Source organism: Lingula anatina, chromosome 8 (assembly GCF_051362555.1).
Source record: "Lingula anatina isolate TDL-2025a chromosome 8, LinAna3.0, whole genome shotgun sequence".
Classification (NCBI taxonomy): Eukaryota; Metazoa; Brachiopoda; class Lingulata; order Lingulida; family Lingulidae; genus Lingula; species Lingula anatina.
This window is the reverse complement of record NC_141774.1, coordinates 15,301,261-15,313,350: the sequence shown is the minus strand read 5'-3', so window position 1 is coordinate 15,313,350 and position 12,090 is coordinate 15,301,261. Positions and strand designations below refer to the sequence as shown.

The 12,090-nt window shown below is 39.3% G+C and overlaps 1 protein-coding gene across 1 annotated transcript; it reads left to right on the top strand.

Annotated features, from left to right (window-relative positions):
* Positions 1-4,103: 4,103 nt before the first annotated feature.
* On the top strand, positions 4,104-6,695 carry LOC147760452 (uncharacterized). Its single transcript, XM_087019425.1, has 3 exons — positions 4,104-4,266; positions 4,577-4,672; positions 4,770-6,695. The coding sequence occupies exons 1-3, from the start codon at positions 4,107-4,109 to the stop codon at positions 6,095-6,097; spliced, it is 1,584 nt and encodes a 527-aa protein (XP_086875551.1). The 5' UTR covers positions 4,104-4,106; the 3' UTR covers positions 6,098-6,695.
* The last annotated feature ends 5,395 nt before the right edge of the window (positions 6,696-12,090 follow it).

The window sequence follows — 12,090 nt, the reverse complement described above, 5'->3', positions numbered from 1 at the left end:
GTGTGAATTGTTGTTGTACATGCTCTTCTGATATTAATAATAGAACCAGAAACGACCGGTCCGCTCTGTATCAAAATTTAATCTAGGCTCTTTGCCATTATATTCAAGTTGGGTCAACTAAGAAGCTAAAAAGTTACATTTCTCCAGAAAAAAATCATCTTTGATCGAAATTGCCGACTACTGCCCCGTGCGTTTTGACAGCACCCCTTACTGTTCTATTACCGTGAGTTAGGTAAATAAAGAACAATGCCTTGAGGATTCTTGCTTTCTCGATTTTAATCCTACACGAATATATAAGAGGTTTTTCACCTATTTAGCAGACTTTGTATAACTAATTGATTTTAAGAGCACCTGCTTCATGAGAATTAGTGCCTGGGGCGGTGCCATTTAAGCATTGGCAAAAAGCATTAGCAAGAATTTACTTCCTGAAATCAGCCAAGAAATGTTTTTTTAAGTATTGCTACACATTGTTATATGAGGCGTTACTTTACGTAACATCTAACGGTTTTAAACCAGTAAACCTGTCTGTCCCTATGTTACTCATTTGCTAGTGAAATAAAGTAAAAGGAGAAGAGATGTGTATAAAAATACTTAAACTATTGCTAGGCTGAAATTATCTGTCACAGGACGATTTCTAGAACGTCACTAATTGACGGTTCGGCTGGTGTTTCAACGTATTAACAGTGTTTTTTTTTTCATCTTTTGAAATAAAGCAGAAAAGGGGTCCCAGGAGGCCAAAGGGTTTCTTGTGGGTCACCATTCAGTGGACCCATATTTAGACCCACATTCGGCTTTAAAATAGCCATTACGGCACCCATGAAGTACGAATTGGCTACCCTCAGATATCACAGGGACCTCGAGTACAGCCTATAACATAACTGAAGAATGGTCTCGACAGTTTAAAGACAGATCGGTGGCGATACCTGTTATCAGAGAGCACCCATCAGCAACCCAAGCAGGAAGTCATAGGTTTGAAGTTTCCCAAACTTTTACCGCCATTTCCAATGTATTGTTAATAAAATAAAATTCTAATAAATTGTCAAAGAAAAATGCATTGTTAATAAATACTAGTTTGAAGTAATATTATTTTTCTTGGACGTTACACACATTTTGACACACATTTTGATCTACTTCTCTTTATATTAACTCGAAATAACGTGTATATAACCATAAATGGATACATCTTTAAAGTGTTCGCGAATAATAAACACCATAGAGATATATGAATAAATTTTTTGATCTAAACAATAGAAAGTCAAGGAGGAGACGTATTCAACACATTACAACAAAAATTAATGTGAAAGTACAAAACAGATGCCGGATGTCGGTAAGGAGAGAGAATAAAAAACAACTTGATATTTTTAAAAAGCACCCTTAGATCTATAGTTTTTACTTGGTTTCCGTGTCATGAATTGAGATACACAGTCTTTTGACAGCTGGAGAAATATAACATGAAGTTCTTTTAAAAACAGTGAGTTATTTGCCATAATCGACAAAAAACAAAAAAAAAAAAAAAAAAAAAAAAAAAACAGATGCAATACATTAAACGCCAGCAGGTGATGATTTTCCAACATTTATCCAGAGCTCCTCTTGACAAAGTCTCGGCTTTACACAGACCGGACATCACAGTATTTGTCTAAGACAGATATGAAAAATATATGACAAATAGATGGACCATGAAAATTTTCGTTGACAAGCGTTAATTGGTTGTTGTCAGTACGGGAGGTTAAATCTATAAATAGGACAGTACAAATCGGACCAGTACCAATCTATAAAAAGAATGGGGCAGTTAATTATTTCTTATAGGACGACCAATCAGTGCGTGCTAATGTACGTTTATAAATGCGCCACAACCTGCTACCAACAAAGAATAAATGTATATTTTGAGCTGGGTTCGAAAGTACATGTAATCTAAGATATCCAAGAACCCAAACAGATCTTATATTACCCAGTAACGACAAACCAATATGACTGTCCAATGACCCGACAAGGCATCGATAACTGTTCATTAATTCCATCCAGAAGTAATTTCGCTGTTCGTTCACAAACGACCGAAAACAATTTTCCTTTGTTTCACGCAGCGTTCTTTTCAGGTTAACAACTGACGTATCAACAAATAAAACAAACATCTGTACATAAATGATATTTTAGTGACTTCCAGAGAAAATTTAACCTCAGGTGCCCATTACCAGTGCATATCTAAGTCCCCTGCACCTGTCATAATGATGTATTTCCAAGTATTGCACTTTCGTATTGGTGCCCAGTCAGTTCTTATCCCAAGGGCAGTCGCGCCGCACAATATCCTTAAACCCACTTAAGTCCACTGCCTAAGCAGATGTGCCCATTTTTTTATTATCCCAGAGGCGATCATGCCCTTCACTATCCTTAGACGCCTCGTCAGTCCATTACCTCACGGGTGGCACTTCAATAAATACCAGAGGATATTTTTGTAACCATACGAAGAACCAAGCCGGTATTATGTGAACTGTTTGCATGCTTCTCAAAAGCGGCAATGTGGTTCACGACAGAGAAATAGATCAACCGGCCACTTTTTCATCTGCTTGAAAGAAGTTTTTTTTTAAAGAGACGTGTTTTGGCGCCTTCTGGATACTGGTCTGCGTCTTTGGAAGCTCCTGAGCTTATATTCTGAACTGCATATAGAAAACTTTTCTTCTCTGCGAGAGTTTTGTGAGACTTTGAAAGCACTTTAGAAAATACAGCCCGATATAATTTCCCCTGAAAGGAAGCTTAACATGGAGACCCCTCTCCCTAATGACACCACGCATGATGTGGTCAAGGACAATGACCAGTGTCCCGATTCGGTTGGCGTGAGCACTGCGACACATGGTCAAGAAGATGATCAAGAAGGAGTTGATATGAAGACATCCGATAACAGCACGGAGAGCCTAAAGAGCACGGACACTAGCGGCAGCAAGGAACTCACGGACACAGACCGAGAGAGTCTCAAATCCCACCTTGAAAGAGATTGGTGTTTGATGCCTATGGTTGCCTTGTTGATTGCTGCCATTGTAACCGGTATTGGTGTTGTTGCCTACTTCGCGGATGCCGGTGAGTGGATTTTTTATTTATTTATTTATTTATTTATTTATTTATTTATTTATTTATTTATTGCTTTTTCGTTTAATCGTTAATTTTGTAGCGTTTCCATTGCATACATCTTTCATCCTGTTGCCTTCTTAATGCTAAACAAATATTTAAAGTCACCTGTGTATATCAAGTTAAGACACATACTATTTTCTTTCACAAATTCTCTTAAGTATACCATCTACAACTCGCAGCAAACATCACTGTGCCATCACACTGGTATCAAGAAGTCATTTTACACTGATTCTGTAAAAATAATTTTTTCACCGATGTCCTCTGTTGGTGTTGAAGTCCTACATGTACCATTGATTTATATAAAAAAAGAACAGTTGTCTGTGATAACTTTATGCTAATACCTGGTACTCAATGCTTTTGACCAAACTTTCACTCAATTCATTCATAACCTCTAAATGTGTCATCAACTGGCAAAAATTATTATATCTCATTAACAATTTGAAGCATGCGGTAGGTGATCGTCCATCAAATTGGACTCGGTGGGTCAAATCAGTCAAATCAAGCACGCCATTTGTATAACTTGGTTTTGGATTGCTGGGCTTTTCCTTTCAAGGGTAACCCACAATTGTTATTGTGTGTATATTAAGTGCGAAATTAAGTTTGTGTTATTTTGGTTGTTCAGGTGTAAAGAAGCTAGAGCCCTGTATTGTAGTGAATGCCACTTTATGTCCAGGTGTCCAAACCGCAGCCGCAGGATTTCCCAACTTTTTTGGTCATAAGGACATTGTGAGTTGAACTCTTGCATTATCTATTTATAAGCAAACAAATATATACGTACATATAGTTCAAAATGAATGAGGCAAGCTGAAAGGAATAGATCATCGAATTTAAATTAGATTTGGTAACTTCGTATTGTTTGTCTGCTAGAATACATCATGGTAACAGTGCTTATTTGTCTATTTTCTTATGCGTAACAGAACAATTATAAAAACACAAAGGGAATTTTATTTACGTTGATTTTTTTCTTTTTCTGCCAGAAAGATGTTATGGAATCGAGTACATACTTAGCAATGCAGTCTATGGTGTTATGCCCTTCCTGTTCTTTGTATCTGTTGCCATTCCTGTGTGACGTCATGTTTCCGAGATGTTACCATGACAACAACGGAAGAGTATCTTCGGTTCTGCCTTGTACGGATATTTGCACATGTAAGCTATAATACCGTTTTTTGTTTTGTTTTATAATTTTACATCTATCATTAAAAAGTGCTGTATTTTGTTTTAATTTTATCCCTTTATATTGAAATACTTAAATTAAGTAATTGTGCTTGTTGGAAGTTTTTTACCACATCTGTTGATGACTTCAAATGGCCAAACACACATTCTGGACATCATAAGGATCCATAACAACAACAACAACAAAAATAAAAATAACAAAATACGCGGGGCTGCAAAATGAGCAAAAGCATTAGTGTTAGAAGAGTTTCACTTGGTCATGAAATGTGTTCTATTCTTGCAGTCGTTACAAAAGCCTGCCAGAAAGAGATGACGAAGATGGGAATCAACACAACATCGTTCTGCACTGAATTGACCTCTGCGGCGTCACTGACTACCGGTAAGCTACACCTCAAACAATAGTACATGTCATTTTATTTTAGAGAAAATTGAGATGATTTTGATATCGGACATTTCTGGACTGCCATTTATTTCAGGCCCCCCTCGTTGTGACTGGTACAACTTCAACGAAGAAACAACTCGGATACTCTCCCTAACAAAAACGAATGGGGCGAAGGAACCTCAATGCACTATTAATGGAAAACCTTTGGGCCAGTCACATTATCGGTGTGATAGCGGGGCAATTATTGCAATTGCACTAAGGTGTAACAGACGTGACGATTGCGTTGACGGAAGTGACGAAATACACTGCCCAACAGCGTGCGGGCGACTGCAGACCCAGTGCGCAAACGGCGAGTGTGTGTGGACGTCTCTCCTGTGCGACAGAATTCGAGATTGTCAAGACGGAAGTGACGAAAGCGGGTGTTTCTATTGTGACGCAGACAGGGAGATCCAGTGCAACAATACCAAGTGTGTGTCGAAGTTAAACACGTGCGATTTAACCGACGACTGTGGAGATGGTACGGACGAGTGGAACTGCGACTGCGCCAGTCACGGGCACTACCAGTGCTCCAACGGACAGTGCGCCCAATCTGGTTCGGAATGCGACGGGAGCGAGGACTGTGAGGACGGGAGCGACGAAGCGGACTGCGAGTGCGACCAATTTCCGTGCGCTAATGGCAAATGCATTTTCAATTTCTGGGTGTGTGATGGCATGGACGACTGCGGGGACGGAAGCGACGAGAAGGCGACCATGTGCGTATGCGACGGTTTTGAGTGCGGCGACGGCAAGTGCATCAAGTCACATTGGGTCTGTGACCAGTGGTTGGACTGTGACGACGGCAGTGACGAAGGCAACTGCACGTGTGATGGTTTTGTCTGCGACAACGGCTTATGTATTTACGAATCACAAGTGTGCAACCTTTTTGATTCGTGTGGTGACGGAAGTGACGAAAGAAACTGCTCGGAGTTGTGTGAAGGCCTTTACTGTGGACCCGGTGATTTTTGCTTTCCTGACAAAAGCGCTGTATTTTGTGACGGGTACTCTCACTGCAAAGATGGACGTGATGAAGAAGAAGACATGTGTTGTAATAGCACCGATTTCAGGTGCGTGGGAAACACCCTATGTATTGCACCTCACAAAGTATGTGACGGAAAAAGAGACTGCTATGACCAGAGCGACGAACGCAACTGCTCCTCGTGCGGGGAGTCGCAGTTTCGCTGCGATAACGGTAACTGTATCATGGGGTTCTCGTACTGTGACCTCGATGACGATTGTCTCGACGGAAGTGACGAAGGAAACTGCACGTGTTTTGATTCGACGTATTTTCAGTGCCGAGATGGGGAGTGTATAAAATCTAGGTGGCTGTGTGATGAATACCTGGACTGTGATGACGGAAGTGATGAAGAGGACTGCTTTGATTGAGACACTCTATCCTCCATCATCATGCAGGGGAGAGCCCTTATGTTGACACAGAGGCACGTTCCCATCGTATTCTACCAGTAATTCTGCCGGTATAATAGATTTTGAGGCACTCACATACGCCACGCTTTATCTAATTCGTGTGAATCTAATAGAGGGCAGACTCCCTATTATTCGGAACCACAGTTTCTTTAGACCACTGCACCATGCATTTATTTATGTACTTACTTGTTTTTGTCATTAGAAAAAGCCTGAAATACTAAATAGTGGGCCGCATCCATTTAAAAGTACTTCTAACTGTGGCGGTATATTATTATTATTATTATTATTATCATTATTATTATTTTGTCCGAACCAGTGTTTGTATTTTTATACAGTAAGCGTTAAGAGATTCTTTTTTCGATCTTCACTATTTGTAAATTAAGTTTATTTATTTTAGAAAAAATGCCTGAAATCGTCGTATCCTTCCATTGTGTATTTAGCCAAGACTTCTCATCCTCCAGAATGCAACTAGAAAAATTATACGGAGACTTTTAGAATAATATAATTATATGATGGCGCGTAAAAGAATAGAAGTAATAATATATGTATAAATTGCACTGTTGTTATTTTCTGAGTATAGTATAATTGTTTCTCGTATACACCATTTTGTCTTAGTGTGTGCACATTTAACGAAGATCATGATATTAATAAAGTGCGGACCACAGAATACGTAGTGGCAGTTTTATTGAATTTTAGAACTATTTAATGTAACTTTTGAGAATTCAGTAGTGTGGATTGACTTTTCTTTGGTAGGCTTATGCATCTAAATAACTGCGTCATCTTTTACGTAATTGTTCCAGTTGGTCCCTATTTATATCTGTTGTACTAAGAGTATATAACAACACCTGTATCTCCTCCTTCACTTTCAACCTGAACGTGCCGCCACTTGAGATCTCAAATGCAAAATTGGTTCAAATAGACCATGAGGGTCAACCCTCGACCAAGTGAATTAACTCCCCACAACAGAAAATATATCATTTAAAATGTGTGATTATAAAAGTTGATAATTGCGGCGTAGTGCTGACAGGTGTATCAGGGATGGCAATCCTAGGAATGCAAGTCCGGCTCCCGTATGCTTAGTATCGGTAAGGGTTAGTTGGAGCATTGGGGTTAGTATATGGGACCAATGTCACCTGTACAAAGTAATGGAAAGCGAACTACGGTTCCTAGCGGACTTCCATCCCTGTTACACCGGCCTCACCACCAAATCTCAGCAAAATGGTGCCCGTGTTCATCTCGCGTGACAAAACGAGAGTCAAAGTTAATTTGAATATTTCTTCAAGAATCATGGCGTTTGCGAGAGTCCCATCCAATTTAAAATCAGAAAATGTAAAGAAAATCACTTGACGAGGCCAAGCTGGGAATGGTAGAGGAGATAAATATTCAAGTCAGGGCCCGAAAAATATCTATCTGTTAAGGAGGGCTACGGGTTGTTTGTCTGACGAAGTATATGTCCAAGCAAAGAAATTGTTCGATTATACATATAATATTATTTATTGAGCTAGTACTCATCTGATATCTATAAATCATCACCTAAAGCAGGTTGGGCAGGGTTTGCAAGAGAACAGAAATTGTTCTATTTCACTAATGGTCATTGAATCTGATGCAACCGAACAAAGCTAATATCATGGTACCGTCAAATAATGCAGTGTTAGGCCTACAGTGTATATGTCGCTTTTTCTACAGCCAGACTGGGTGGGTTTGAAAGAGTTTGAAAGCCGTCGGTCTTGTAAACATTCGCCGTTAACTAAAACATTATGAAAGCGTGTTTTGTACCGAAACAAGTTTGGATTATCACTTACCTTGTAAAAAGTAATATGTTATGTAGGCCGCGCAGCCGATTATGATCAGAAAAGTCATCAAGATTATGGGCCACACCCACCACACTTTAGAATTGCTCAGTTCGCTCTCTAATTTTTTCTCTAAGCTGTCGCTCTTTTCGTGATCCTGCGGGTCTTCTTGGCCGTCCAATTTGTCGTTGTTGACATCAATAACGTGAGCCTCCGGATTTTCCGGATGGGTTGTTCCGTTGGATGGCATAATGTTTTTCTCGCTAGAAGGGACGTTTTGGTCCGCCTCAGACATACTGGCCTACTATGGTGACGTAGATTGTGCTTTCGGTCGACACTGGATCTACGAAACTTCAAATATAATAGAAAAAGGAAAGAATATCGCAGCTTTATTTATAACTCGACTGACGACACGGGATTTATCCAATAACAGATAAAATAAATAATGGAGGTAGACGCCAGCACAGAGCCCTAGGGGATATGGGAATGGCCAATGGCTTCATCGGTAATGTTCGTGACCAGGAGAAATATACATTTAAAAGCTGGTGAACGTCTTATTTATTCCAGCAGCGACCACGATCAAACAGCACAATGGTATTGTACATGTTGGCGTTTCTCTTATAAAGTTCTCTCTCAAAATAAAAATAACACGTGATTCGTCATTTTCAAAATCGATAATATCTATGTAGAATGCCCAAGCAATACTAAATTTGAATAGACAGCAAATTAAATCTGGTTAAGAATTTCGGTTTTGTAATCTTGAGCTGTGTAATGCTTTTTCATTTGGAAAAAAGGTGTTGCATACTGAGTTTTATCTGTATATCTGCAGGAAAGCCCCACCCCTGCCTGCCAGCTAAATGGCTTGCATCTTAAATGTGCTGATGCTTTCAGCATGCAGAATCTGCGTCGGGTTTTTTCTACCGTTTTAAAATGATTTAGCAACGCAGTGAGACCTGCTCATTGGCTGAGGGCAAAATACCTTCTTATTTTTTCTACCCGAATCTGGAAATAAAGCTGTACCTCTTGGACACCTAGTGAAGAAGTATAATGTAAATTCTGAGGGTGTGTTTTATCTGCTTATCTAACAGGATGATCGTGCCTTTCTCCATTTCTGAAAACAAGATTAAATAAAAAAAGATTGAGGTATACAGGCTCTGTAGGCTCTTTCACATCGCGTGTCTTTGATGAATATTACAGTGTGCATTAACTCCCCACCATCGGTAACATACACCTGTTGCAAGAGATTTTCCTGCCCGGGGCTTCTCTTTTGTCCTGTTAAAAACTTTTAACCAGCTTCTTCCTCTAGGGCACTCACGACAGAAATCATTACCATTAGCATGTTTGTGACCGGTGCGTTTTTTTACGAGGTTCGCTACTGATAAACTAAGAACTATCATGGCTCGTTAAAACAAACAAACTTAAAACTTAAAAGAAGACAGTGCTCTTTGTCATTTATTGGACTTTCAGGCCTTAAAGATTTCTCCACATAGACAAAAATGAAGCTGGTGTTCAGATGTTGGCGCTTTCTAACTAGGTGGTCACAATCTCCAATGATATTCTCGACACAAGTATTCATTTTTCTTTATTTCCAGTACTTGGAAGTATTGCTCTGTGTTCCCGTTGACCATTGAAAGCTCGCCAACAACATGGTAGCCAATACACCCCATACCATGATATGTGGTGCGTCCAGTAGGAAACAGACGATTGGAAAGACACTTTCTCACCAGCTGTTCTACAACTAATACGAGTCCATTAATTATTTCTGTCAACGCTGAACTTGCTTTTATTTGAGTACAGCCTCATTGCCCAGTTGTTGGCTGATGTCCAGATCTTACTCGACGTAGATGTTGTCTGGCTTTTATCACTGGTCTCCTCATGGAAAACGTTGATTGTGTATGTTACTTTTGGCATTAAACCCGGAAATGTGTTTTGTCCTGTTTTGATTAAATGTTGCTCTACGAGTAAGCCATGTTAGCAGCATTCTATTTCCTATGTTTGTGACAAATTTTACACTTTTTGACACCTTTTTTTTAAGGGAGTGTACAATATAAAATATGACGACGGGCCAAGGTACAAAAAGCAGCATGTATGCAGTATGACGTACGGGTGTCTTTGATCTGTGTAATAGAACATTACTCGGAAGATGTCGTAAAACTGACATTAAATTGACCTACATTATAACTGTAATAAATTGACATCCCCTTATGTGTACAATAGAAACGGGTTTAGAAAGCTTTCAGAAAATCAGATATTTACGTGGAAAGGTTACGCCGGGTAGAGACTCGTTTTCGTGAGCTTACGGACCCCCTGTACGTGATTTAGAAACCACAATATACGACAAGATAAAGAATTGCTTCGATAACAGATGTGATAAAATCGTTGGGTGTATCTGTCAGATTATAACCAAAATCTAACCAGGCTAATCCATATGCAGGGGGAAAACTGTGAACAACCTGCGCGCGTAACAAGCATGTCCGATAAAAACGAAACTGACCAGTGTGATAATGGACCAGGTGAGGACGCTGCGTCCAGCAGCTCGGTTGCCAGTGTTAAAACCGGTCAACTTGACCAACGCTTTTGGTTAACAGATGCTGACGTCGAAAACAACCATGGAGGCAATGAAATGAACGGTGACGGCGCCAAGGAACCGAGAAGTGCTAGCTGCAAGGACCAAGAGAGAGAGTTAAGTGACACGAGCAGAGACCCCTGTTTGGTCCCGATGGTAATACTTCTGCTAACTAGTATAGTAGCCGGCACTGCAGTTGTTACGTATCTGGGAATACGTGGTGAGTATCGGGATTGGCTTTCGGTTCTTTTACTCATTTTGCTTGTGATTTAATTAATGGCAAAGTTTAATATTTGTATATTGTACCATGTCATAATAATAATAATAATAATAATAATAATAATAATAATAATAATAATAATAATGTATAAATGTTATTATTATCTCAATCCAGGTAATGTAATTTTATGCACTAAACGTGTATATAGATGTGACTGTGGCTGAGATTGCCTTGAGCCGGAAATGTTATTTGTAGGTTTTGTTTGTTTTAATTCTGTCTTTCTTCTTTTTCTTCTTTTATCTGTAGGGTGGTGGGGGTTGGGAAATCAGGTTGAGTGGGGGGGGGGTTAAATATGGAGAAGTTACACTACACTGTAAAACGATGTTTAGCATTTAAATACATACAACACACGTTAGGCGCCTATACGCATTTAGAAATATGTGTAAAAGCCAAACACGTATAGCTTTTCAAGCGTTTCACAGAAGAAAAAGCTAGACACGTTGGCAGTGTTACATGCTTAGCTATGTGTTTAGCTTCACCGGCATATGATTCTATAACAAGTCTATCACAAGCTAAGCACATTGGCTAAGCACGTGAGGCTGCTAAGCACGTGAGGCTGCTAAACATATGGAGCTGCTATAGGTGTGGAACTCCTAAACGCGTGGAGCTGCTGAACAACAGGTTTAGCTTTTCAAGCTTGTCACAGAAAAAAATTTTCAGAATCCCTTAACAAGTTTATTACAAGACTCAACAATTTGGCTTAACTCTTCCCTTTGTAAACGTATGGAGCTGTTGGAGGCGTGGAGCAGCCTGCTCGAACGCGTTGTGTTAAGTAATAATCCAAATAACAAATTCACGACGTTATCAGCTGGTTACATGATGGTGATGGTATAGAATAATGTATGGTAACGTTATGGGTGTTTTTAACTCCATGCAATATGATGCCCCTGCGGTTTTATAAGCGTTTTATAACATTCCGGAAAAACATTATTCAATGTTTTGAAAACCTTTTTTATAAAAAACCCAAATACGTCTTATGCTGTACTAAGATCTTGTATATCCGTTTATTAGATCTTAGTGCTGTATGAACTACAGTTAGCGGTTTATTCCAAATTTGGCTTGGGGTTAGTACATGTAGACGACTAGAGCGGTGCGATTTGTTAAATATTCGGACTATCGTTACCAAAATAACCAGCATGCGATGAAAGCTTAAATAAACCATTATAATGAATACCCCACCATCATCCTGATGTTCTATTGTTCATTACTTCCAGTAAAAAATAAGTAGACATCAATACCGTAACGCATTTCATCAAAATATGAAAAAAATGTTTTAAAGTAAAACTGATAGCTGTTTAGTGTTTTTAGTAAACTACTG